Raw genomic sequence first — 27586 nt, 5'->3', positions numbered from 1 at the left:
CCTATTCCCTATATAGTACACTACTTTAGACCAGAGCCCTATTCCCTATATAGTACACTACTTTAGACCAGAGCCCTATTCCCTATATAGTGTACTACTTCAGACCAGAGCCCTATTCCCTATATAGTGCACTACTTTAGACCAGAGCCCTATTCCCTATATAGTGTACTACTTCAGACCAGTGCCCTATTCCCTATATAGTACACTACTTTAGACCAGAGCCCTATTCCCTATATAGTGTACTACTTCAGACCAGGGCTCTGATGTCAAATGGACATGTCTTTGAAACTTCTCCTATGGGTCCGTTTACTAAAAGTTCTACACTATATAGGGAATAGAGTGCCATTTGTGGGCCAGCCTTGGACTGTGAACTGTGGCCCCCTGGTGGGCTGGGGTGGTACTACTAGAGCTCAGACATTGCCCTGAGCCTGGCTCTGTGTCTGAGACTGTGGCATGACCAGAGTCTTCTGCTGCAGTAGCATAGACGGTCCAGCAGGGGGCACTGTGTGTGTGGCGGCGCCGGAGGGTTTGATCCAGGGCAGGGAGAGCAGCGACACTCCGGTGGTGGTGGCGGTGGCTGTCATGGTAACCTGGATCATCTGGTCTCTTTGGATCAGACGAATCAGAGCCTTGAGACGCTCCAGGGAGGACTGGGTGTCCCTCTGTTGACCAATCAGACGCTCCCGCACGTCCATCACCTTCTGCTGGGACAGAGACACAGGAACATAAACATGTGTAAGTACTGACGAAGACATCTGGCTAGTTAGTTAGCAGTCTGCTTCACTGTTGAGCTCCATCTGACTAGTTAGTAGCAGTCTGCTTCACTGTTGAGCTCCATCTGACTAGTTAGTAGCAGTCTGCTTCACTGTTGAGCTCCATCTGACTAGTTAGTAGCAGTCTGCTTCACTGTTGAGCTCCATCTGACTAGTCAGTAGCAGTCTGCTTCTCTGTTGAGCTCCATCTGGCAAGTTAGTTAGCAGTCTGCTTCACTGTTGAGCTCCATCTGGCTAGTTAGTAGCAGTCTGCTTCATTGTTGAGCTCCATCTGACTAGTTAGTTAGCAGTCTGCTTCACTGTTGAGCTCCATCTGGCTAGTTAGTAGCAGTCTGCTTCACTGTTGAGCTCCATCTGGCTAGTTAGTTAGCAGTCTGCTTCACTGTTGAGCTCCATCTGGCTAGTTAGTAGCAGTCTGCTTCACTGTTGAGCTCCTTCTGGCTAGTTAGTAGCAGTCTGCTTCACTGTTGAGCTCCATCTGACTAGTTAGTTAGCAGTCTGCTTCACTGTTGAGCTCCATCTGACTAGTTAGTTTGCAGTCTGCTTCACTGTTGAGCTCCATCTGACTAGTTAGTTAGCAGTCTGCTTCACTGTTGAGCTCCATCTGGCTAGTTAGTTAGCAGTCTGCTTCACTGTTGAGCTCCATCTGGCTAGTTAGTAGCAGTCTGCTTCACTGTTGAGCTCCATCTGACTAGTTAGTTAGCAGTCTGCTTCACTGTTGAGCTCCATCTGACTAGTTAGTTAGCAGTCTGCTTCACTGTTGAGCTCCATCTGGCTAGTTAGTAGCAGTCTTCTTCACTGTTGAGCTCCATCTGACTAGTTAGTAGCAGTCTGCTTCACTGTTGAGCTCCATCTGACTAGTTAGTTAACAGTCTGCTTCACTGTTGAGCTCCTTCTGGCTAGTTAGTAGCAGTCTGTTTCACTGTTGAGCTCCATCTGGCTAGTTAGTTAGCATTCTGTTTCACTGTTGAGCTCCATCTGGCTAGTTAGTAGCAGTCTGTTTCACTGTTGAGCTCCTTCTGGCTAGTTAGTTAGCATTCTGTTTCACTGTTGAGCTCCATCTGGCTAGTTAGTAGCAGTCTGTTTCACTGTTGAGCTCCTTCTGGCTAGTTAGTAGCAGTCTGTTTCACTGTTGAGCTCCTTCTGGCTAGTTAGTAGCAGTCTGTTTCACTGTTGAGCTCCATCTGGCTAGTTAGTAGCAGTCTGTTTCACTGTTGAGCTCCATCTGGCTAGTTAGTAGCAGTCTGTTTCACTGTTGAGCTCCATCTGACTAGTTAGTTAGCAGTCTGCTTCACTGTTGAGCTCCATCTGACTAGTTAGTTAGCAGTCTGCTTCACTGTTGAGCTCCATCTGACTAGTTAGTTAGCAGTCTGCTTCACTGTTGAGCTCCATCTGACTAGTTAGTTAGCAGTCTGCTTCACTGTTGAGCTCCATCTGGCTAGTTAGTTAGCAGTCTGCTTCACTGTTGAGCTCCATCTGGCTAGTTAGTTAGCAGTCTGCTTCACTGTTGAGCTCCATCTGACTAGTTAGTTAGCAGTCTGCTTCACTGTTGAGCTCCATCTGGCTAGTTAGTAGCAGTCTGCTTCACTGTTGAGCTCCATCTGACTAGTTAGTTAGCAGTCTGCTTCACTGTTGAGCTCCATCTGGCTAGTTAGTAGCAGTCTGCTTCACTGTTGAGCTCCATCTGACTAGTTAGTTAGCAGTCTGCTTCACTGTTGAGCTCCATCTGGCTAGTTAGTTAGCAGTCTGCTTCACTGTTGAGCTCCATCTGGCTAGTTAGTTAGCAGTCTGCTTCACTGTTGAGCTCCATCTGACTAGTTAGTAGCAGTCTGCTTCACTGTTGAGCTCCATCTGACTAGTTAGTTAGCAGTCTGCTTCACTGTTGAGCTCCATCTGACTAGTTAGTAGCAGTCTGCTTCACTGTTGAGCTCCATCTGGCTAGTTAGTTAGCAGTCTGCTTCACTGTTGATTTCCATCTGACTAGTTAGTAGCAGTCTGCTTCACTGTTGAGCTCCATCTGGCTAGTTAGTTAGCAGTCTGCTTTACTGTTGAGCTCCATCTGACTAGTTAGTTAGCATTCTGCTTCACTGTTGAGCTCCTGAGCTCAATGGAAATCACTACGTTCCCGTCCCAACACAATAATCAGAGAGGAACGAGGCGAAGCGAGAGGATCCACTCCCGTCAAAATCTGTCCATGTGGGAATACAGTGGGCAGACCGATAAGCAGACCACCTGCCTTCCCACCTTCGGGTCAACGCCTCCCATTGATAAGGTGGAGACCATCTCAACATTATATGCAGGATCTCTGCTGTAATTCAATCAAACTGTGCTGCTGCTCCAGTTTCAACTGTTCTGCCTTATTATTATTCGACCATGCTGGTCATTTATGAACATTTGAACATCTTGACCATGTTTTGTTATAATCTCCACCCGGCACAGCCAGAAGAGGACTGGCCACCCCACATAGCCTGGTTCCTCTCTAGGTTTCTTCCTAGGTTTTGGCCTTTCTAGGGAGTTTTTCCTAGCCACCGTGCTTCTACACCTGCATTGCTTGCTGTTTGGGGTTTTAGGCTGGGTTTCTGTACAGCACTTTGAGATATCAACTGATGTACGAAGGGCTATATAAATAAATTTGATTTGATGAGTGAGGGATTAACCTAGTCTAGGGTACGTATTGCGTGTTTGTTGGTGTTGGGTCAAGGTCATAAGGTCAGAGGTCATGAGGGACCATGAGGGACTTGCTGAGCTTCTGGTCCTGCTGTACTGTGTTGTGAGTGTGTCAGGGGTCAGAGGTCATACCGTGAGGGACTTGCTGAGCTTCTGGTCCTGCTGTACTGTGTTGTGAGTGTGTCAGGGGTCAGAGGTCATACCGTGAGGGACGTGCTGAGTTGCTGGTCCTGCTGTACTGTGTTGTGAGTGTGTCAGGGGTCAGAGGTCATACCGTGAGGGACTTGCTGAGCTTCTGGTCCTGCTGTACCGTGTTGTGAGTGTGTCAGGGGTCAGAGGTCATACTGTGAGGGACTTGTTGGTCCTGCTGTACTGTGTTGTGAGTGTGTCAGGGGTCAGAGGTCATACTGTGAGGGACTTGTTGGTCCTGCTATACAGTGTTGTGAGTGTTTCAGGGGTCAGAGGTCATACTGTGAGGGACTTCCTGAGTTGCTGGTCCTGCTGTACTGTGTTGTGAGTAGGTCATAGGTCATACCGTGAGGGACTTGCTGAGCTTCTGGTCCTGCTGTACTGTGTTGTGAGTGTTTCAGGGGTCAGAGGTCATACCGTGAGGGACTTGCTGAGCTTCTGGTCCTGTGTTGTGAGTGTGTCAGGTGTCAGAGGTCATACCCTGAGGGACTTGCTGAGTTGCTGGTCCTGCTGTACTGTGTTGTGAGTGTGTCAATGGTCAGAGGTCATACCGTGAGGGACGTGCTGAGTTGCTGGTCCTGTTCTTCCAGGTGAGCACACTCCTTCTTCAGCTCTACATTCCTCCTGAGCAGACTCCTCTTCTCCCCCTCTCTCACTAAACACACAATACACCTAGCATTAACACAGCATAACACACAATACACCTAGCATTCACACAGCTTAACACACACACACACCTAGCATTAACACAGCATAACACACACACACACCTAGCATTAACACAGCTTAACACACACACACCTAGTATTAAAACAGCATAACACACACACACACACACACACACACACACACACACACACACACACACACACACACACACACACACACACACACACACACACACACCTAGTATTAACACAGCATAACACACACTGCAGGCCCAACAGCCACATGCGAGCCAAGTAAAGGTGTCTCACCTGTCTTGTGTGTCACATAGGACTGGACAAAGTTCTGTGGCCACGACATGTTCTCTTTGTTCAGAACCTTCAGGAGGAAGGAAAACACAAGGTTGTAAAATGGAGGACGATACAAGGTTATAAAATGGAGGACGATACAAGGTTATGAAATGGAGGACGATACAAGGTTCTAAAATGGAGGACGATACAAGGTTCTAAAATGGAGGACGATACAAGGTTATAAAATGGAGGACGATACAAGGTTATAAAATGGAGGACGATACAAGGTTATAAAATGGAGGACGATACAAGGTTCTAAAATGGAGGACGATACAAGGTTATAAAATGGAGGACGATACAAGGTTATAAAATGGAGGACGATACAAGGTTATAAAATGGAGGACGATACAAGGTTGTAAAATGGAGGACGATACAAGGTTATAAAATGGAGGACGATACAAGGTTATAAAATGGAGGACGATACAAGGTTCTAAAATGGAGGACGATACAAGGTTATAAAATGGAGGACGATACAAGGTTATAAAATGGAGGACGATACAAGGTTATAAAATGGAGGACGATGGAAACAGTTATCTTCCCTTCATCTAATACATTCAGTAGTGTTGTTATAGTCAGATGTCATTCAGTAGTGTTGTTATAGTCAGATGTCATTCAGTAGTGTTGTTATAGTCAGATGTCATTCAGTAGTGTTGTTATAGTCTGATGTCATTCAGTAGTGTTGTTATAGTCAGATGTCATTCAGTAGTGTTGTTATAGTCAGATGTCATTCAGTAGTGTTGTTATAGTCAGTAGATGTCATTCAGTAGTGTTGTTATAGTCAGATGTCATTCAGTAGTGTTGTTATAATCAGTAGATGTCATTCAGTAGTGTTGTTATAGTCAGATGTCATTCAGTAGTGTTGTTATAGTCTGATGTCATTCAGTAGTGTTGTTATAGTCAGATGTCATTCAGTAGTGTTGTTATATTCAGATGTCATTCAGTAGTGTTGTTATAGTCAGTAGATATCATTCAGTAGTGGTGTTATAGTCAGTAGATGTCATTCAGTAGTGCTGTTATAATCAGTAGATGTCATTCAGTAGTGTTGTTATAGTCAGATGTCATTCAGTAGTGTTGTTATAGACAGTAGATGTCATTCAGTAGTGTTGTTATAGTCAGATGTCATTCAGTAGTGTTGTTATAGTCAGTAGATGTCATTCAGTAGTGTTGTTATAGTCAGATGTCATTCAGTAGTGTTGTTATAGTCAGTAGATGTCATTCAGTAGTGTTGTTATAGTCAGACGTCATTCAGTAGTGTTGTTATAGTCAGATGTCATTCAGTAGTGTTGTTATAGTCAGATGTCATTCAGTAGTGTTGTTATAGTCAGATGTCATTCAGTAGTGTTGTTGTAGTCAGATGTCATTCAGTAGTGTTGTTATAGTCAGATGTCATTCAGTAGTGTTGTTATAGTCAGATGTCATTCAGTAGTGTTGTTATAGTCAGATGTCATTCAGTAGTGTTGTTATAGTCAGATGTCGTTCAGTAGTGTTGTTATAGACAGTAGATGTCATTCAGTAGTGTTGTTATAGTCAGATGTCATTCAGTAGTGTTGTTATAGTCAGTAGATGTCATTCAGTAGTGTTGTTATAGTCAGATGTCATTCAGTAGTGTTGTTATAGTCAGACGTCATTCAGTAGTGGTGTTATAGTCAGATGTCATTCAGTAGTGTTGTTATAGTCAGACGTCATTCAGTAGTGGTGTTATAGTAAGATGTCATTCAGTAGTATTGTTATAGTCAGATGTCATTCAGTAGTGTTGTTATAGACAGTAGATGTCATTCAGTAGTGTTGTTATAGTCAGTAGATGTCATTCAGTAGTGTTGTTATAGTCAGATGTCATTCAGTAGTGTTGTTATAGTCAGTAAATGTCATTCAGTAGTGTTGTTAAAGTCAGATGTCATTCCGTAGTGTTGTTATAGTCAGATGTCATTCAGTAGTGTTGTTATAGTCTGATGTCATTCAGTAGTGTTGTTATAGTCAGATGTCATTCAGTAGTGTTGTTATAGTCTGATGTCATTCAGTAGTGTTGTTATAGTCTGATGTCATTCAGTAGTGTTGTTATAGTCAGATGTCATTCAGTAGTGTTGTTATAGTCAGTAGATGTCATTCAGTAGTGTTGTTATAGTCAGTAGATGTCATTCAGTAGTGTTGTTATAGTCAGATGTCATTCCGTAGTGTTGTTATAGTCAGATGTCATTCAGTAGTGTTGTTATAGTCTGATGTCATTCAGTAGTGTTGTTATAGTCTGATGTCATTCAGTAGTGTTGTTATAGTCAGATGTAATTCAGTAGTGTTGTTATAGTCAGTAGATGTCATTCAGTAGTGTTGTTATATTCAGATGTCATTCAGTAGTGTTGTTATAGTCAGTAGATGTCATTCAGTAGTGGTGTTATAGTCAGTAGATGTCATTCAGTAGTGTTGTTATAGTCAGTAGATGTCATTCAGTAGTGTTGTTATAGTCAGATGTCATTCAGTAGTGTTGTTATAGACAGTAGATGTCATTCAGTAGTGTTGTTATAGTCAGATGTCATTCAGTAGTGTTGTTATAGTCAGTAGATGTCATTCAGTAGTGTTGTTATAGTCAGATGTCATTCAGTAGTGTTGTTATAGTCAGTAGATGTCATTCAGTAGTGTTGTTATAGTCAGACGTCATTCAGTAGTGTTGTTATAGTCAGATGTCATTCAGTAGTGTTGTTATAGTCAGATGTCATTCAGTAGTGTTGTTATAGTCAGATGTCATTCAGTAGTGTTGTTGTAGTCAGATGTCATTCAGTGGTGTTGTTATAGTCAGATGTCATTCAGTAGTGTTGTTATAGTCAGATGTCATTCAGTAGTGTTGTTATAGTCAGATGTCATTCAGTAGTGTTGTTATAGTCAGATGTCGTTCAGTAGTGTTGTTATAGACAGTAGATGTCATTCAGTAGTGTTGTTATAGTCAGATGTCATTCAGTAGTGTTGTTATAGTCAGTAGATGTCATTCAGTAGTGTTGTTATAGTCAGATGTCATTCAGTAGTGTTGTTATAGTCAGACGTCATTCAGTAGTGGTGTTATAGTAAGATGTCATTCAGTAGTATTGTTATAGTCAGATGTCATTCAGTAGTGTTGTTATAGACAGTAGATGTCATTCAGTAGTGTTGTTATAGTCAGTAGATGTCATTCAGTAGTGTTGTTATAGTCAGATGTCATTCAGTAGTGTTGTTATAGTCAGTAAATGTCATTCAGTAGTGTTGTTAAAGTCAGATGTCATTCCGTAGTGTTGTTATAGTCAGATGTCATTCAGTAGTGTTGTTATAGTCTGATGTCATTCAGTAGTGTTGTTATAGTCAGATGTCATTCAGTAGTGTTGTTATAGTCTGATGTCATTCAGTAGTGTTGTTATAGTCTGATGTCATTCAGTAGTGTTGTTATAGTCAGATGTCATTCCGTAGTGTTGTTATAGTCAGATGTCATTCAGTAGTGTTGTTATAGTCTGATGTCATTCAGTAGTGTTGTTATAGTCAGATGTCATTCCGTAGTGTTGTTATAGTCAGATGTCATTCAGTAGTGTTGTTATAGTCAGATGTCATTCAGTAGTGTTGTTATAGTCAGTAGATGTCATTCAGTAGTGTTGTTATAGTCAGATGTCATTCAGTAGTGTTGTTATAGTCAGACGTCATTCAGTAGTGGTGTTATAGTAAGATGTCATTCAGTAGTGTTGTTATAGTCAGACGTCATTCAGTAGTGGTGTTATAGTAAGATGTCATTCAGTAGTGTTGTTATAGTCAGATGCCATTCAGTAGTGTTGTTATAGTCAGTAGATGTCATTCAGTAGTGTTGTTATAGTCAGATGTCATTCAGTAGTGTTGTTATAGTCAGATGTCATTCAGTAGTGTTGTTATAGTCAGTAGATGTCATTCAGTAGTGTTGTTATAGTCTGATGTCATTCAGTAGTGTTGTTATAGTCAGTAGATGTCATTCAGTAGTGTTGTTATAGTCAGATGTCATTCCGTAGTGTTGTTATAGTCAGATGTCATTCCGTAGTGTTGTTATAGTCAGATGTCATTCAGTAGTGTTGTTATAGTCAGTAGATGTCATTCAGTAGTGTTGTTATAGTCAGATGTCATTCAGTAGTGTTGTTATAGTCAGATGTCATTCAGTAGTGTTCTTATAGTCAGATGTCATTCAGTAGTGTTGTTATAGTCAGATGTCATTCAGTAGTGTTGTTATAGTCAGATGTCATTCAGTAGTGTTGTTATAGTCAGTAGATGTCATTCAGTAGTGTTGTTATAGTCAGATGTCATTCAGTAGTGTTGTTATAGTCAGATGTCATTCAGTAGTGTTGTTATAGTCAGATGTCATTCAGTAGTGTTGTTATAGTCAGACGTCATTCAGTAGTGTTGTTATAGTCAGATGTCATTCAGTAGTGTTGTTATAGTCAGTAGATGTCATTCAGTAGTGTTGTTATAGTCAGATGTCATTCAGTAGTGTTGTTATAGTCAGATGTCATTCAGTAGTGTTGTTATAGTCAGTAGATGTCATTCAGTAGTTTTGTTATAGTCAGATGTCATTCAGTAGTGTTGTTATAGTCAGATGTCATTCAGTAGTGTTGTTATAGTCAGTAGATGTCATTCAGTAGTGTTGTTATAGTCAGATGTCATTCAGTAGTGTTGTTATAGTCAGTAGATGTCATTCAGTAGTGTTGTTATAGTCTGATGTCATTCAGTAGTGTTGTTATAGTCAGTAGATGTCATTCAGTAGTGTTGTTATAGTCAGTAGATGTCATTCAGTAGTGTTGTTATAGTCAGTAGATGTCATTCAGTAGTGTTGTTATAGTCAGATGTCATTCAGTAGTGTTGTTATAGTCAGTAGATGTCATTCAGTAGTGTTGTTATAGTCAGATGTCATTCAGTAGTGTTGTTATAGTCAGATATCATTCAGTAGTGTTGTTATAGTCAGACGTCATTCAGTAGTGTTGTTATAGTCAGATGTCATTCAGTAGTGTTGTTATAGTCAGATGTCATTCAGTAGTGTTGTTATAGTCAGACGTCATTCAGTAGTGGTGTTATAGTAAGATGTCATTCAGTAGTATTGTTATAGTCAGATGTCATTCAGTAGTGTTGTTATAGTCAGTAGATATCATTCAGTAGTGTTGTTATAGTCAGTAGATGTCATTCAGTAGTGTTGTTATAGTCAGTAGATGTCATTCAGTAGTGTTGTTATAGTCAGATATCATTCAGTAGTGTTGTTATAGTCAGATGTCATTCAGTAGTGTTGTTATAGTCAGATGTCATTCAGTAGTGTTGTTATAGTCTTAAAATGTCGCTGTAGCATTACAAAGTAACCATTCTACCCCAACCAGATCTCTATCTTCCCACCTTCTTCTGACACTTGGTGCAAACCCAGACCCCCCGGGGCGGTGTTTTGAGAGGTGGGTGCAGGCAGTCAGGGTGGTAGGCTCTGGGGCAGTTGTGGCACAGCTGCAGCTCTCCGTCCCCCTTACACACAGAGCAGTGGTCGTCGTGCTCCAGCTCTTCCTGTCGGACAGACATACAGTTAGATGGTTCAGGACGTACGGCTGTCAGTGCTTCTCTCCCACCTGCCGTTCAAATATCACAGTAATGACACGTCTAAACAACACCCACTTTTTTGGGGTGGGGTTGCTTTTGACTGTAGATCCACTGTAAAGTACTGAATGATTGATTGATTCAGTGAAACACTGAATATCTCTCTGATTACATCGTCCCCTAACAGTTCGTCACATCGTCCCCCATCTCTCAGATTATCTGTCAAACTGTTGGAATAACTACAACACCACTATCTACAGTATACAACACTACAACACCACTATCTACAGTATACCACACTAGAACACCACTATCTACAGTATACAACACTACAACACCACGATCTACAGTATACAACACTACAACACCACTATCTACAGTATACAACACCACTATCTACAGTATACAACACTACATCACCACTATCTACAGTATACAACACTACAACACCACTATCTACAGTATACCACACTAGAACACCACTATCTACAGTATACAACACTACAACACCACTATCTACAGTACACAACACTACAACACCACTATCTACAGTATACAAGACCACTATCTACAGTATACAGTATACCACACTACAACACCACTATCTACAGTATACAACACTACAACACCACTATCTACAGTATACAACACCACTATCTACAGTATACAACACCACTATCTACAGTATACAACACCACTATCTACAGTATACAACACCACTATCTACAGTATACAACACCACTATCTACAGTATACAACACTACAACACCACTATCTACAGTATACAACACTACAACACCACTATCTACAGTATACAACACTACAACACCACTATCTACAGTATACAACACTACAACACCACTATCTACAGTATACAACACCACTATCTACAGTATACAACACCACTATCTACAGTATACAACACTACAACACCACTATCTACAGTATACAACACCACTATCTACAGTATACAACACCACTATCTACAGTATACAACACCACTATCTACAGTATACAACACCACTATCTACAGTATACCACACTACAACACCACTATCTACAGTATACCACACTACAACACCACTATCTACAGTATACCACACTAGAACACCACTATCTACAGTATACAACACTACAACACCACTATCTACAGTATACAACACTACAACACCACTATCTACAGTATACAACACTACAACACCACTATCTACAGTGTACAACACTACAACACCACTATCTACAACACCACTATCTACAGTATACAACACTACAACACCACTATCTACAGTATACAACACCACAACACCACTATCTACAGTATACAACACCACTATCTACAGTATACCACACTACAACACCACTATCTACAGTATACAACACCACTATCTACAGTATACAACACCACTATCTACAGTATACAACACCACTATCTACAGTATACAACACCACTATCTACAGTACACAACACCACTATCTACAGTATACAACACCACTATCTACAGTACACAACACCACTATCTACAGTATACAACACCACTATCTACAGTACACAACACCACTATCTACAGTATACAACACCACTATCTACAGTACACAACACCACTATCTACAGTATACAACACCACTATCTACAGTACACAACACCACTATCTACAGTATACAACACCACTATCTACAGTATACAACACCACTATCTACAGTACACAACACCACTATCTACAGTACACAACACCACTATCTACAGTATATAACACCACTATCTACAGTATACAACACCACTATCTACAGTACACAACACCACTATCTATAGTATACAAGTATACAACACCACTATCTACAGTACACAACACCACTATCTACAGTATACAACACCACTATCTACAGTACACAACACTACAACACCACTATCTACAGTATACAACACCACTATCTACAGTACACAACACCACTATCTACAGTATACAACACCACTATCTACAGTACACAACACTACAACACCACTATCTACAGTACACAACACTACAACACCACTATCTACAGTATACAACACCACTATCTACAGTATACAACACCACTATCTACAGTATACACTATCTACTACAACACCACTATCTACAGTATACAACACTACAACACCACTATCTACAGTACTACAACACCACTATCTACAGTATACACCACTATCTACAGTATACAACACTACAACACCACTATCTACAGTATACCACACTACAACACCACTATATACAGTATACAACACTACAACACCACTATCTACAGTATACAACACTACAACACCACTATCTACAGTATACAACACTACAACACCACTATCTACAGTATACAACACTACAACACCACTATCTACAGTATACAACACCACTATCTACAGTATACAACACCACTATCTACAGTATACAACACCACTATCTACAGTATACAACACCACTATCTACAGTATACCACACTACAACACCACTATCTACAGTATACAACAATACAACACCACTATCTACAGTATACCACACTACAACACCACTATCTACAGTGTACAACACTACAACACCACTATCTACAGTATACAACACCACTATCTACAGTATACCACACTACAACACCACTATCTACAGTATACAACACCACTATCTACAGTATACCACACTACAACACCACTATCTACAGTATACAACACCACTATCTACAGTATACAACACTACAACACCACTATCTACAGTATACCACACTACAACACCACTATCTACAGTATACAACACTACACCACCACTATCTACAGTATACAACACCACTATCTACAGTATACAACACTACAACACCACTATCTACAGTATACAACACTACAACACCACTATCTACAGTATACAACACCACTATCTACAGTATACAACACTACAACACCACTATCTACAGTATACAACACCACTATCTACAGTATACAACACTACAACACCACTATCTACAGTATACAACACTACAACACCACTATCTACAGTATACAACACTACAACACCACTATCTACAGTATACAACACCACTATCTACAGTATACAACACCACTATCTACAGTATACAACACCACTATCTACAGTATACAACACTACAACACCACTATCTACAGTATACAACACTACAACACCACTATCTACAGTATACAACACCACTATCTACAGTATACAACACTACAACACCACTATCTACAGTATACAACACTACAACACCACTATCTACAGTATACAACACTACACCACCACTATCTACAGTATACAACACCACTATCTACAGTATACCACACTACACCACCACTATCTACAGTATACAACACCACTATCTACAGTATACCACACTACAACACCACTATCTACAGTATACAACACCACTATCTACAGTATACAACACCACTATCTACAGTATACAACACTACAACACCACTATCTACAGTATACCACACTAGAACACCACTATCTACAGTATACAACACCACTATCTACAGTATACAACACCACTATCTACAGTATACAACACCACTATCTACAGTATACAACACCACTATCTACAGTATACAACACCACTATCTACAGTATACAACACTACAACACCACTATCTACAGTATACAACACCACTATCTACAGTATACAACACCACTATCTACAGTATACAACACCACTATCTACAGTATACAACACTACAACACCACTATCTACAGTATACAACACTACAACACCACTATCTACAGTTTACAACACCACTATCTACAGTATACAACACTACAACACCACTATCTACAGTATACAACACTACAACACCACTATCTACAGTATACAACACTACACCACCACTATCTACAGTATACAACACCACTATCTACAGTATACCACACTACACCACCACTATCTACAGTATACAACACCACTATCTACAGTATACCACACTACAACACCACTATCTACAGTATACAACACCACTATCTACAGTATACAACACCACTATCTACAGTATACAACACTACAACACCACTATCTACAGTATACCACACTAGAACACCACTATCTACAGTATACAACACCACTATCTACAGTATACAACACCACTATCTACAGTATACAACACCACTATCTACAGTATACAACACCACTATCTACAGTATACAACACCACTATCTACAGTATACAACACCACTATCTACAGTATACAACACTATAACTACTATGTCAGACACATCGTAGCTGTTATCACGTCATGCTACGGTACGTACCTTCCATCTGTAGTCCCCAGTGGCTAGCGTGCGTAACACAGGAAGCAGATAACAGGTTAGTAGCTGACAACAGGTGAAGACAATGGGGGTTGAGCAGCAGTTTGGGCCGGAGAGGGGAAGGGGTGCAGGAACAGGGTTTTAGACCGGGAAACATTAAGCAACAGACCTGCAACATCTCTGTTCTGGGGAACGCAGCTCAGATCAACACAGACATGCTCTAGTCTAGTAGGATACAGTGTGATTACAGTCCATGTTCTAGTCTAGTAGGATACAGTGTGATTACAGTCCATGCTCTAGTCTAGTAGGATACAGTGTGATTACAGTCCATGCTCTAGTCTAGTAGGGTACAGTGTAATTACAGTCCATGCTCTAGTCTAGTAGGATACAGTATGATTACAGTCCATGCTCTAGTCTAGTAGGATACAGTGTGATTACAGTCCATGCTCTAGTCTAGTAGGATACAGTGTGATTACGGTCCATGCTCTAGTCTAGTAGGATACAGTGTGATTACAGTCCATGCTCTAGTCTAGTAGGATACAGTATGATTACAGTCCATGCTCTAGTCTAGTAGGATACAGTGTGATTACAGTCCATGCTCTAGTCTAGTAGGATACAGTGTGATTACAGTCCATGCTCTAGTCTAGTAGGATACAGTGTGATTACGGTCCATGCTCTAGTCTAGTAGGATACAGTGTGATTACAGTCCATGCTCTAGTCTAGTAGGATACAGTGTGATTACAGTCCATGCTCTAGTCTAGTAGGGTACAGTGTGATTACAGTCCATGCTCTAGTCTAGTAGGATACAGTGTAATTACAGTCCATGCTCTAGTCTAGTAGGGTACAGTGTGATTACAGTCCATGCTCTAGTCTAGTAGGATACAGTGTGATTACAGTCCATGCTCTAGTCTAGTAGGATACAGTGTGATTACAGTCCATGCTCTAGTCTAGTAGGATACAGTATGATTACAGTCCATGCTCTAGTCTAGTAGGATACAGTGTGATTACAGTCCATGCTCTAGTCTAGTAGGGTACAGTGTAATTACAGTCCATGCTCTAGTCTAGTAGGATACAGTGTGATTACAGTCCATGCTCTAGTCTAGTAGGATACAGTGTGATTACAGTCCATGCTCTAGTCTAGTAGGATACAGTGTGATTACAGTCCATGCTCTAGTCTAGTAGGATACAGTGTAATTATAGTCCATGCTCTAGTCTAGTAGGATACAGTGTGATTACAGTCCATGCTCTAGTCTAGTAGGATACAGTATGATTACAGTCCATGCTCTAGTCTAGTAGGATACACTGTAATTTCAGTACAAGCTCTGTGGCCTGGACCTCTTTCTGATCAACCATAAAGTCCAGCTATAATGTTTATAGTGGGGAATTTATTGATGGGTCAGTACACATCTGTGTTACCAGTCCTGTCTAGTTGTGTTGATGGGGTCAGTATAAATGTGTGTTACCAGTCCTGTCTAGTTGTGTTGATGGGGTCAGTATAAATGTGTGTTACCAGTCCTGTCTAGTTGTGTTGATGGGGTCAGTATAAATGTGTTACCAGTCCTGTCTAGTTGTGTTGATGGGGTCAGTATAAATGTGTTACCAGTCCTGTCTAGTTGTGTTGATGGGTCAGTATAAATGTGTTACCAGTCCTGTCTAGTTGTGTTGATGGGGTCAGTATAAATGTGTTACCAGTCCTGTCTAGTTGTGTTGATGGGGTCAGTATAAATGTGTTACCAGTCCTGTCTAGTTGTGTTGATGGGGTCAGTATAAATGTGTGTTACCAGTCCTGTCTAGTTGTGTTGATGGGGTCAGTATAAATGTGTTACCAGTCCTGTCTAGTTGTGTTGATGGGGTCAGTATAAATGTGTTACCAGTCCTGTCTAGTTGTGTTGATGGGGTCAGTATAAATGTGTGTTACCAGTCCTGTCTAGTTGTGTTGATGGGGTCAGTATAAATGTGTTACCAGTCCTGTCTAGTTGTGTTGATGGGGTCAGTATAAATGTGTTACCAGTCCTGTCTAGTTGTGTTGATGGGGTCAGTATAAATGTGTGTTACCAGTCCTGTCTAGTTGTGTTGATGGGGTCAGTATAAATGTGTTACCAGTCCTGTCTAGTTGTGTTGATGGGGTCAGTATAAATGTGTTACCAGTCCTGTCTAGTTGTGTTGATGGGGTCAGTATAAATGTGTGTTACCAGTCCTGTCTAGTTGTGTTGATGGGGTCAGTATAAATGTGTGTTACCAGTCCTGTCTAGTTGTGTTGATGGGGTCAGTATAAATGTGTTACCAGTCCTGTCTAGTTGTGTTGATGGGCTGGTGTACATGTGTTTTACCTCTCACTGACAGGAAGAGTGGGTCGTTCAGGTAATTTGATGCAAGGCGTTTACGCTGGAAGGTAGAAAGTGAGAAACAGAGACAGAGAAAATGTTTACTTCGCTCACCTCAGACACAACAGGAATTCTAGCTCTGCTTATCGACCCTCATCAGCATTCACTGAATTCTCCCAAGTTACACGGAAAGCACTTAAGTAGAAAGATTGCAGCACACGTTTTGGGGCAGTGTAACTGAACATCATGTATGACGTTCTGTGGAAAGCACAAGGCACCAGCTCCAACAGACATGAGACAAAGTGCAGCTAAACATCACTGAACCCATCAGAGACTAAGGCCTGTCGAAACTGAACCCATCAGAGACTAAGGCCTGTCTAAACTGAACCCATCAGAGACTAAGGCCTGTCGAAACTGAACCCATCAGAGACTAAGGCCTGTCGAAACTGAACCCATCAGAGACTAAGGCCTGTCTAAACTGAACCCATCAGAGACTAAGGCCTGTCTAAACTGAACCCATCAGAGACTAAGGCCTGTCGAAACTGAACCCATCAGAGACTAAGGCCATCAGAGACTAAGGCCTGTCGAAACTGAACCCATCAGAGACTAAGGCCTGTCTAAACTGAACCCATCAGAGACTAAGGCCTGTCTAAACTGAACCCATCAGAGACTAAGGCCATCAGAGACTAAGGCCTGTCTAAACTGAACCCATCAGAGACTAAGGCCTGTCTTCACCGAACCCATCAGAGACTAAGGCCTGTCTTCACCGAACCCATCAGAGACTAAGGCCTGTCTAAACTGAACCCATCAGAGACTAAGGCCTGTCTTCACCGAACCCATCAGAGACTAAGGCCTGTCTTCACCGAACCCATCAGAGACTAAGGCCTGTCTAAACTGAACCCATCAGAGACCTTCAGACGAGTCTAGTGAGGCCTGTGGGCGTCTTAGAGAAAAACAACTGACATCTACGTGTCCGTGAGAGTCTCACCTCTACCACAGCGATATCTAGTTTAAACTGACAGATCTCTGTGGGGGATTTGTTTAAAATTCTGCTAATTAAGATTTCAGCACGGACATCGACCCTTATTTAAACCAGGACCACTCTACATCCTAATTAACATAAATGTTACATACTGTATGTCTAACATCTCTTACACATTTCAAACACACATATCTCTCCTGAACAGCTCTGACCTACTTTCAGATGACATTTTGTCAACTATTGCAGCTCTTTGAACCAGACAAAAAGGGGTCCCTTGTGTTTTACCTCTGGTTGGACCAGGCCGCTGTAGGCTGGGTTGGCTGTGCTCCGCCTCTTCCTCTCCTGTCTCTTGGTCTGGATCTCTGCCATGGTAGAGGAACACAGGCTTATGTTACAGAGGCTTAGATACACACAGCCGGTACAGGTAGATGGGACAGACAGGAAGACACAGCCGGTACAGCTAGATGGGACAGACAGGTAGACACAGCCGGTACAGCTAGATGGGACAGACAGGTAGACACAGCCGGTACAGCTAGATGGGACAGACAGACAGGTAGACACAGCCAGTACAGCTAGATGGGACAGACAGGTAGACACCGCCAGTACAACTAGATGGGACAGACAGGTAGACGGGACAGACAGGTAGACACAGCCGGTACAGCTAGATGGGACAGACAGGTAGACACAGCCGGTACAGCTAGATGGGACAGACAGGTAGACACAGCCGGTACAGCTAGATGGGACAGACAGGTAGACACAGCCAGTACAGCTAGATGGGACAGACAGACAGGTACACACAGCCAGTACAGCTAGATGGGACAGACAGACAGGTACACACAGCCAGTACAGCTAGATGGGACAGACAGACAGGTACACACAGCCAGTACAGCTAGATGGGACATACAGACAGGTAGACACAGCCAGTACAGCTAGATGGGACATACAGACAGGTAGCCACAGCCAGTACAGCTAGATGGGACATACAGACAGGTAGACACAGCCAGTACAGCTAGATGGGACATACAGACAGGTAGACACAGCCAGTACAGCTAGATGGGACATACAGACAGGTAGACACAGCCAGTACAGCTAGATGGGACATACAGACAGGTAGACACAGCCAGTACAGCTAGATGGGACATACAGACAGGTAGACACAGCCAGTACAGCTAGATGGGACATACAGACAGGTAGACACAGCCAGTACAGCTAGATGGGACATACAGACAGGTAGACACAGCCAGTACAGCTAGATGGGACATACAGACAGGTAGACACAGCCAGTACAGCTAGATGGGACATACAGACAGGTAGCCAGTAGCCGGTACAGGTAAAATATATATCTGCCGCTGATGTGTGGATGAACAAGTTTTAAAACAGGGATACTAGCCAGAGCAGTGTGTGAGTTTCTCTGTTCATTCTCTGTGTGGGTAAAAACAGTGATACTAGCCAGAGCAGTGTGTGGGTTTCTCTGTTCATTCTCTGTGTGGGTAAAAACAGTGATACTAGCCAGAGCAGTGTGTGGGTTTCTCCGTTCATTCTCTGTGTGGGTAAAAACAGGGATACTAGCCAGAGCAGTGTGTGGGTTTCTCTGTTCATTCTCTGTGTGGGTAAAAACAGTGATACTAGCCAGAGCAGTGTGTGGGTTTCTCCGTTCATTCTCTGTGTGGGTAAAAACAGTGATACTAGCCAGAGCAGTGTGTGGGTTTCTCTGTTCATTCTCTGTGTGGGTAAAAACAGTGATACTAGCCAGAGCAGTGTGTGGGTTTCTCTGTTCATTCTCTGTGTGGGTAAAAACAGTGATACTAGCCAGAGCAGTGTGTGGGTTTCTCCGTTCATTCAAGTTCTCTCATTGTTACCACCTGCCACAAGACAGCAAAGATGTGCCAATGCCTTGTTGAATTCTGATGAGTTTAATTCAATTAGTGTCAGAGGAAGAACTCACCTTCCAGTGTCTCTGTAGTGACCAGGCCAAGAGCCACCATGAAGGACATTTTCTGTAGGGGAGAGGGGACACGTTAGAGTGTGACACCCATATGAATACCATACAGGTGGAGAGGGGACATGTTACAGTGTGACACCCATATGAATACCATACATGTGGAGAGGGGACATGTTAGAGTGTGACACCCATATGAATACCATACAGGTGGAGAGGGGACATGTTAGAGTGTGACACCCATATGAATACCATACAGGTGGAGAGGGGACATGTTACAGTGTGACACCAATATGAATACCATACAGGTGGAGAGGGGACATGTTACAGTGTGACACCGATATGAATACCATACAGGTGGAGAGGGGACATGTTACAGTGTGACACCAATATGAATACCATACAGGTGGAGAGGGGACATGTTACAGTGTGACACCCATATGAATACCATACAGGTGGAGAGGGGACACGTTACAGTGTGACACCCATATGAATACCATACAGGTGGAGAGGGAACAGTTAAATCATATAGATTGATAACAAGGTAGTGTATAGTATTACCATTCCAGCCCCACTGTGGGAGGCATTTCAACTGGAATATAATCTGTCTCCTCTATTCTCCAGCTGGAGAACCCTCAGAGATTCCCTCCCTTCCTCCCTCCCTCCCTCCCTCCCTCCCTCCCTGGGTCTATCTCCCTCCCCTCCCCTCCCCTCCCTCTCTCTCTCATTAGTCTTTCTCTCTCATTATCCAAAAACTCTCTTTCACCCTGCCACTCTCACTCTCCTCTACAATGTCTGGAATGTTCTACTACTCGGGTGTCATAGGCTTGTTTTCTCCCTCAAGTACTCCAGGTAGAGGTGGGCAGGGTGGGAGCAGGGCTAGTACGTGTGGTTTCCTAGCAACAGCAATACTTAGTAGTAAGGGAACCGTTGTGATGTCTCCCCCAGTGACTCCTGTGTTCCATGTCACGTGATCCATCTCTGAATCAGTCAGTCTATAGTGAATCACTCTCATTAGATACTGCTTGTTGAATCAATCAGTCCATAGTGAATCACTCTCATTAGATACTGCTTGTTGAATCAGTCAATCCATAGTGAATCACTCTCATTAGTCACTGCTTGTTGAATCAGTCAATCCATAGTGAATCACTCTCATTAGTCACTGCTTGCTGAATCAGTCAGTCCATAGTGAATCACTCTCATTAGATACTGCTTGTTGAATCAATCAGTCCGTAGTGAATCACTCTCATTAGTCACTGCTTGTTGAATCAGTCAGAAAGTGAATCACTCTCATTAGATACTGCTTGTTGAATCAATCAGTCCGTAGTGAATCACTCTCATTAGATACTGCTTGTTGAATCAGTCAGTCCATAGTGAATCACTCTCATTAGTTACTGCTTGTTGAATCAGTCAATCCATAGTGAATCACTCTCATTAGATACTGCTTGTTGAATCAATCAGTCCGTAGTGAATCACTCTCATTAGTCACTGCTTGTTGAATCAGTCAGAAAGTGAATCACTCTCATAGTTACTTACCAGGGACAGAGGGGGGAGAGGGGGATGAGGGATAGAGGGAGACCAGGGATAGAGGGGGGAGAGGGGGATGAGGGATAGAGGGAGACCAGGGATAGAGGGGGGAGAGGGGGACGAGGGATAGAGGGGGACCAGGGATAGAGGGGGGAGAGGGGGGAGAGGGGGACGAGGGATAGAGGGGGACCAGGGATAGAGGGGGGAGAGGGGGATGAGGGATAGAGGGGGGAGAGGGGGACAAGGGATAGAGGGGGACGAGGGTTAGAGGGGTTTCCAGGGAAAGGAAGGCTGAGTCAGGATTATCTGGGATTATCTAACCGAATAATTAGATGGATAAACCAATCAGAGTTACAGTGATCAGATAGATAGACATCTGCTCCAGCTCTGAGTCAGCAGTAGCACCATACCAGAGAACCTGCTAGTCAGCAGTAGCACCATACCAGAGACCCTGATAGTCAGCAGTAGCACCATACCAGATAACCTGATAGTCAGCAGTAGCACCATACCAGAGACCCTGATAGTCAGCAGTAGCACCATACCAGAGAACCTGATAGTCAGCAGTAGCACCATACCAGAGAACCTCATAGTCAGCAGTAGCACCATACCGGAGACCCTGATAGTCAGCAGTAGCACCATACCAGAGACCCTGATAGTCAGCAGTAGCACCATATCAGAGAACCTGATAGACAGCAGTAGCACCATATCAGAGAACCTCATAGTCAGCAGTAGCACCATACCAGAGACCCTGATAGTCAGCAGTAGCACCATACCAGAGAACCTGATAGTCAGCAGTAGCACCATACCAGAGACCCTGATAGTCAGCAGTAGCACCATATCAGATAACCTCATAGTCAGCAGTAGCACCATACCAGAGAACCTCATAGTCAGCAGTAGCACCATACCAGAGACCCTGATAGTCAGCAGTAGCACCATATCAGAGAACCTGAAAGTCAGCAGTAGCACCATATCAGAGACCCTTATAGTCAGCAGTAGCACCATACCAGAGACCCTGATAGTCAGCAGTAGCACCATCAGAGACCCTGATAGTCAGCAGTAGCACCATCAGAGACCCTGATAGTCAGCAGTAGCACCATCAGAGACCCTGATAGTCAGCAGTAGCACCATATCAGAGACCCTGATAGTCAGCAGTAGCACCATATCAGAGACCCTTATAGTCAGCAGTAGCACCATATCAGAGAACCTGATAGTCAGCAGTAGCACCATACCAGAGACCCTGATAGTCAGCAGTAGCACCATATCAGAGACCCTGATAGTCAGCAGTAGCACCATATCAGAGAACCTGATAGTCAGCAGTAGCGCCATACCAGAGACCCTGATAGTCAGCAGTAGCACCATATCAGATAACCTCATAGTCAGCAGTAGCACCATACCAGAGAACCTCATAGTCAGCAGTAGCACCATACCAGAGACCCTGATAGTCAGCAGTAGCACCATATCAGAGACCCTGATAGTTAGTGTGTGCCTTAGATAAATGATAATGTTTTATTGGCTTTAAATCCTTATTTATGTAATAGAATACTATTTTAAAAAACAGGCTTTTGTTTATCCTCTATTACAACATGGTTTGTGTTCTTGTTATTGATGTATAATTATTTAGGATTGTGTTTTTACCTCTGGGTCCTCATCCTTCTTCTTCTTCTTGGCTGGTGTAGAGGAGGGAGAGGTGGAGGGGTTGGTGGTCGAGGTGATGGAGGGGATCTCCTGTGAGGGGCTGTCGGCCCCCTGGGGTCCTCCTGGCGAGTCCTGGGAGGAGCTGGGGGTCTCTGCCTCCGGCTGGATTATTTTCAACTGGGAAAACACACCACACACACACACACACACACACACACACACGCACGCACGCAGGCGGGGACAGCGTTAAGCGTTAGTCAGTTAATTGGCTGTTGGTTCTAATAACTATTTAGTGCGAAGGGAAGGTAAACAATTGATTGTGATTGATTTATATTAAGAATTAAATCACACAACTCTACTTGTTATTATGCCTGTGATGATGCCTGTATTGATGCCTGTAATGATGCCTGTAGTGATGCCTGTAATGATGCCTGTAGTGATGCCTGTAGTGATGCCTGTAGTGATGCCTGTAATGATGCCTGTAATGATGCCTGTAATGATGCCTGTAGTGATGCCTGTAATGATGCCTGTAATGATGCCTGTAGTGATGCCTGTAATGATGCCTGTAGTGATGCCTGTAGTGATGCCTGTAGTGATGCCTGTATTGATGTATGTAATGATGCCTGCAGTGATGCCTGTAATGATGCCTGTAATGATGCCTGTAGTGATGCCTGTAGTGATGCCTGTAATGATGCCTGTAATGATGCCTTATAATGATGTCTGTATTGATGTCTGTAGTGATGCCTGTAATGATGCCTGTAGTGATGCCTCTAATGATGCCTGTAGTGATGCCTGTATTGATGTATGTAATGATGCCTGCAGTGATGCCTGTAATGATGCCTGTAATGATGCCTGTAATGATGCCTTATAATGATGTCTGTATTGATGTCTGTATAAATGCCTGTAATGAGGCCTGCAATGATGCCTGTAGTGATGCCTGTATTTGATACCTGTAATGATGCCTGTAATGATGCCTGTAGTGATGCCTGTAATGATGCCTGTATTGATGCCTATAATGAGACCTAAAATGATGCCTATAATGATGCCTTATAATGATGCATGTAATGAGGCCTGTAATGATGCCTTAATGATGTCTGTAATGATGCCTGTATTGATGTCTGTAATGATGCCTATAATGATGCCTGTAATGATGCCTATAATGAGGCCTGTAATGATGCCTATAATGAGGCCTGTAATGATGCCTGTAATGAGGCCTGTAATGATGCCTGTAATGAGGCCTCCCCCACCTCTACAGAAGAGTTAGATGAGCATGAAGTGTGTGATTGTAGAGACCATGCTGACAGAGACAGTCAGTAGAGCTGGTAGGACTGACAGAAGGATGTGTTGGACAAGGACAGTCTTTAACCTTATTGTCAGTGTTGAAGACCAGCGGCTGGACCTTGACTGCCTCACTGATGGTCCACACCCTGTTGTTCCCGGTGTCGGCAGGCGGCGAGGCAGAGATGATGGAGAAGGTCACACCGGGGGCAACTGAGGCTGAGGTGGCTGTTGGGCTGCTGCTGCTGGTAGAGGTGGGGGAGATGCCTCCAGGCCAGGCTAGGGCCGGGGAGAGAGACTGGGTCTGTGCCGGGGAGAGAGAGTGAGTCTGGGCCGGGGAGAGAGACTGGGTCTGGGCCGGGGAGAGAGACTGGGTCTGGGCCAGGGAGAGAGACTGGGTCTGGGCCAGGGGAGAGACCAGGGTCTGGGCCAGGGGAGAGACCAGGGTCTGGGCCAGGGGAGAGACCAGGGTCTGGGCCAGGGGGGAGACCAGGGTCTGGGCCAGGGGAGAGGCCAGGGTCTGGGCCAGGGGAGAGACCAGGGTCTGGGCCAGGGGGGAGACCAGGGTCTGGGCCAGGGGAGAGGCCAGGGTCTGGGCCAGGGGAGAGACCAGGGCCTGGGCCAGGGGAGGGGGTGAGGAGGTTGTGAAGGTGGCTGTGTCTCCCTGGCCTATGGAGAGACGTTCTGGACTGAACGTGCTGTTGGCTGTAGGCAGGGCCGGGCCGAGGGTGTGGCTCTGTGTGAGGGTGTGGCTAGAGCTGTGGGTGTGGTTAAAACTGTGGGCGTGGCTCTTAGGGCTGACTACAGCGGTAGCTCTCTGGAGGTTGAGGAGACTGAGGGCCTGACAGGATGACTGTTTCTGGCTGGCTGGCTGCTCCTGAGGGAGAGACACAGGGCTGTGGCTGAGGAGGAGGCTGGCTGGCTGATCCCTAGGGAGAGACACAGGGCTGTGGCTGAGGAGGAGGCTGGCTGGCTGCTCCCTAGGGAGAGACACAGGGCTGTGGCTGGGGAGGAGGCTGGCTGGGATCACACTCTTTGGCTGAACCTGGAGAGGAGGGAGGGAGAGAAGGAGCATGTTACAACTTCTTTGGAATAGGGGGCAGTATTTTCACATCCGGATGAAAAGCATGCCCAAAGTAAACTACCTGTTACTCAGGTCCAGAAGCTAGGATACGCATACAATTGGTAGATTTAGATAGAAAACACTCTAAAGTTTCTGAAACTGTTGAACTGATGTATGTGAGTATTACAGAACTGATATGGCAGGCGAAACCCAGAGGACAAACATCCCCCCCAAAAAACTATTTGGCTTACCACTATTTTCAACGGCTAGTACTATAATTATAAGACCAAGTCCTCCGAAATTGCAGTTCTTAGGGCTTCCACTAGATGTCAATAGTCTTTAGAAAGAGTTTCAGGCTGGTTTTTGGTTAATGGTTAATGGTGCTGCCACCTGGTGCTTACTACAACACCTGGTTGGTTACTTCAACACCTGGTGGTTACTTCAACACCTGGGTTTGTAATGGTGCTGATACCTGGTGGTTACTACAACACCTGGGTTTGTAATGGTGCTGATACCTGGTGGTTACTTCAACACCTGGGTTTGTAATGGTGCTGATACCTGGTGGTTACTACAACACCTGGGTTTGTAATGGTGCTGCAAACCTGGAATTTACTTCAACACCTGGAGGTTACTTCAACACCTGGTGGTTACTACAACACCTGGAGGTTACTTCAACACCTGGTTGTTACTACAACACCTGGAGGTTACTTCAACACCTGGTTGTTACTTCAACACCTGGAGGTTACTTCCAACACCTGGAGGTTACTTCAACACCTGGCGGTTACTTCAACACCTGGTGGTTACTTCAACACCTGGTGGTTACTTCAACACCTGGTGGTTACTTCAACATCTGGGTTTGTAATGGTGCTGCCACCTGGCATTTACTTCAACACCTGGGTTTGTAATGGTGCTGATACATGGTGGTTACTTCAACACCTGGAGGTTACTTCAACACCTGGCGGTTACTTCAACACCTGGCGGTTACTTCAACACCTGGTTGTTACTTCAACACCTGGTTGTTACTTCAACACCTGATGGTTACTACAACACCTGGCGGTTACTTCAACACCTGGTTGTTACTTCAACACCTGGTTGTTACTTCAACACCATGTTGTTACTTCAACACCTGGCGGTTACTTCAACACCTGGCGGTTACTTCAACACCTGGAGGTTACTTCAACACCTGGTTGTTACTTCAACACCTGGCGGTTACTTTAGCACCTGGTTGTTACTTCAACACCAGGTTGTTACTTCAACACCAGGTGGTTACTTCAACACCAGGTGGTTACTTCAACACCTGGCGGTTACCTCAACACCTGGTGGTTACTTCAGCACCTGTGTTTGTAATGGTGCTGATACCTGGTGGTTACTACAAAAACCTGGGTTTGTAATGGTGCTGATACCTGGTGGTTACTACAACACCTGGGTTTGTAATTGTGCTGATACCTGGTGGTTACTACAACAACCTAGGTTTGTAATGGTGCTGATACCTGGTGGTTACTACAACACCTGGGTTTGTAATTGTGCTGATACCTGGTGGTTACTACAACAACCTAGGTTTGTAATGGTGCTGATACCTGGTGGTTACTTCAACACCTGGTGGTTACTTCAACACCTGGTGGTTACTTCAACATCTGGGTTTGTAATGGTGCTGCCACCTGGCATTTACTTCAACACCTGGGTTTGTAATGGTGCTGATACATGGTGGTTACTTCAACACCTGGAGGTTACTTCAACACCTGGAGGTTACTTCAACACCTGGCGGTTACTTCAACACCTGGCGGTTACTTCAACACCTGGCTGTTACTTCAACACCTGGTTGTTACTTCAACACCTGATGGTTACTACAACACCTGGCGGTTACTTCAACACCTGGTTGTTACTTCAACACCTGGTTGTTACTTCAACACCATGTTGTTACTTCAACACCTGGCGGTTACTTCAACACCTGGCGGTTACTTCAACACCTGGAGGTTACTTCAACACCTGGTTGTTACTTCAACACCTGGCGGTTACTTTAGCACCTGGTTGTTACTTCAACACCAGGTTGTTACTTCAACACCAGGTGGTTACTTCAACACCAGGTGGTTACTTCAACACCTGGCGGTTACCTCAACACCTGGTGGTTACTTCAGCACCTGTGTTTGTAATGGTGCTGATACCTGGTGGTTACTACAAAAACCTGGGTTTGTAATGGTGCTGATACCTGGTGGTTACTACAACACCTGGGTTTGTAATTGTGCTGATACCTGGTGGTTACTACAACAACCTAGGTTTGTAATGGTGCTGATACCTGGTGGTTACTACAACACCTGGGTTTGTAATGGTGCTGATACCTGGTGGTTACTACAACAACCTGGGTTTGTAATGGTGCTGATACCTGG

At 43.7% G+C, this 27586-nt stretch overlaps 1 protein-coding gene across 1 annotated transcript in view; it reads right to left on the bottom strand.

Moving 5' to 3' along the window:
* Positions 1-211: 211 nt before the first annotated feature.
* LOC139379562 (PHD finger protein 21B-like) overlaps positions 212-27586 on the bottom strand; it is a 151091-nt gene continuing 123716 nt past the window's right edge. Inside the window, exons 6-15 of the mRNA XM_071122378.1 lie at positions 24228-25184; positions 22862-23038; positions 19706-19757; positions 18046-18122; positions 16785-16839; positions 14458-14480; positions 9998-10156; positions 4607-4673; positions 4181-4284; positions 212-701 (exon numbers count right to left, since the gene is read on the bottom strand). Of these exons, the coding sequence (XP_070978479.1) occupies positions 411-701; positions 4181-4284; positions 4607-4673; positions 9998-10156; positions 14458-14480; positions 16785-16839; positions 18046-18122; positions 19706-19757; positions 22862-23038; positions 24228-25184 (1962 nt within the window). The 3' untranslated portion in view covers positions 212-410. The remainder of the gene's footprint in view (positions 702-4180; positions 4285-4606; positions 4674-9997; positions 10157-14457; positions 14481-16784; positions 16840-18045; positions 18123-19705; positions 19758-22861; positions 23039-24227; positions 25185-27586) is intronic.

Source organism: Oncorhynchus clarkii, chromosome 21, assembly GCF_045791955.1.
Source record: "Oncorhynchus clarkii lewisi isolate Uvic-CL-2024 chromosome 21, UVic_Ocla_1.0, whole genome shotgun sequence".
Classification (NCBI taxonomy): domain Eukaryota; kingdom Metazoa; phylum Chordata; class Actinopteri; order Salmoniformes; family Salmonidae; genus Oncorhynchus; species Oncorhynchus clarkii.
This window is presented reverse-complemented; position numbering and strand designations above follow the sequence as displayed.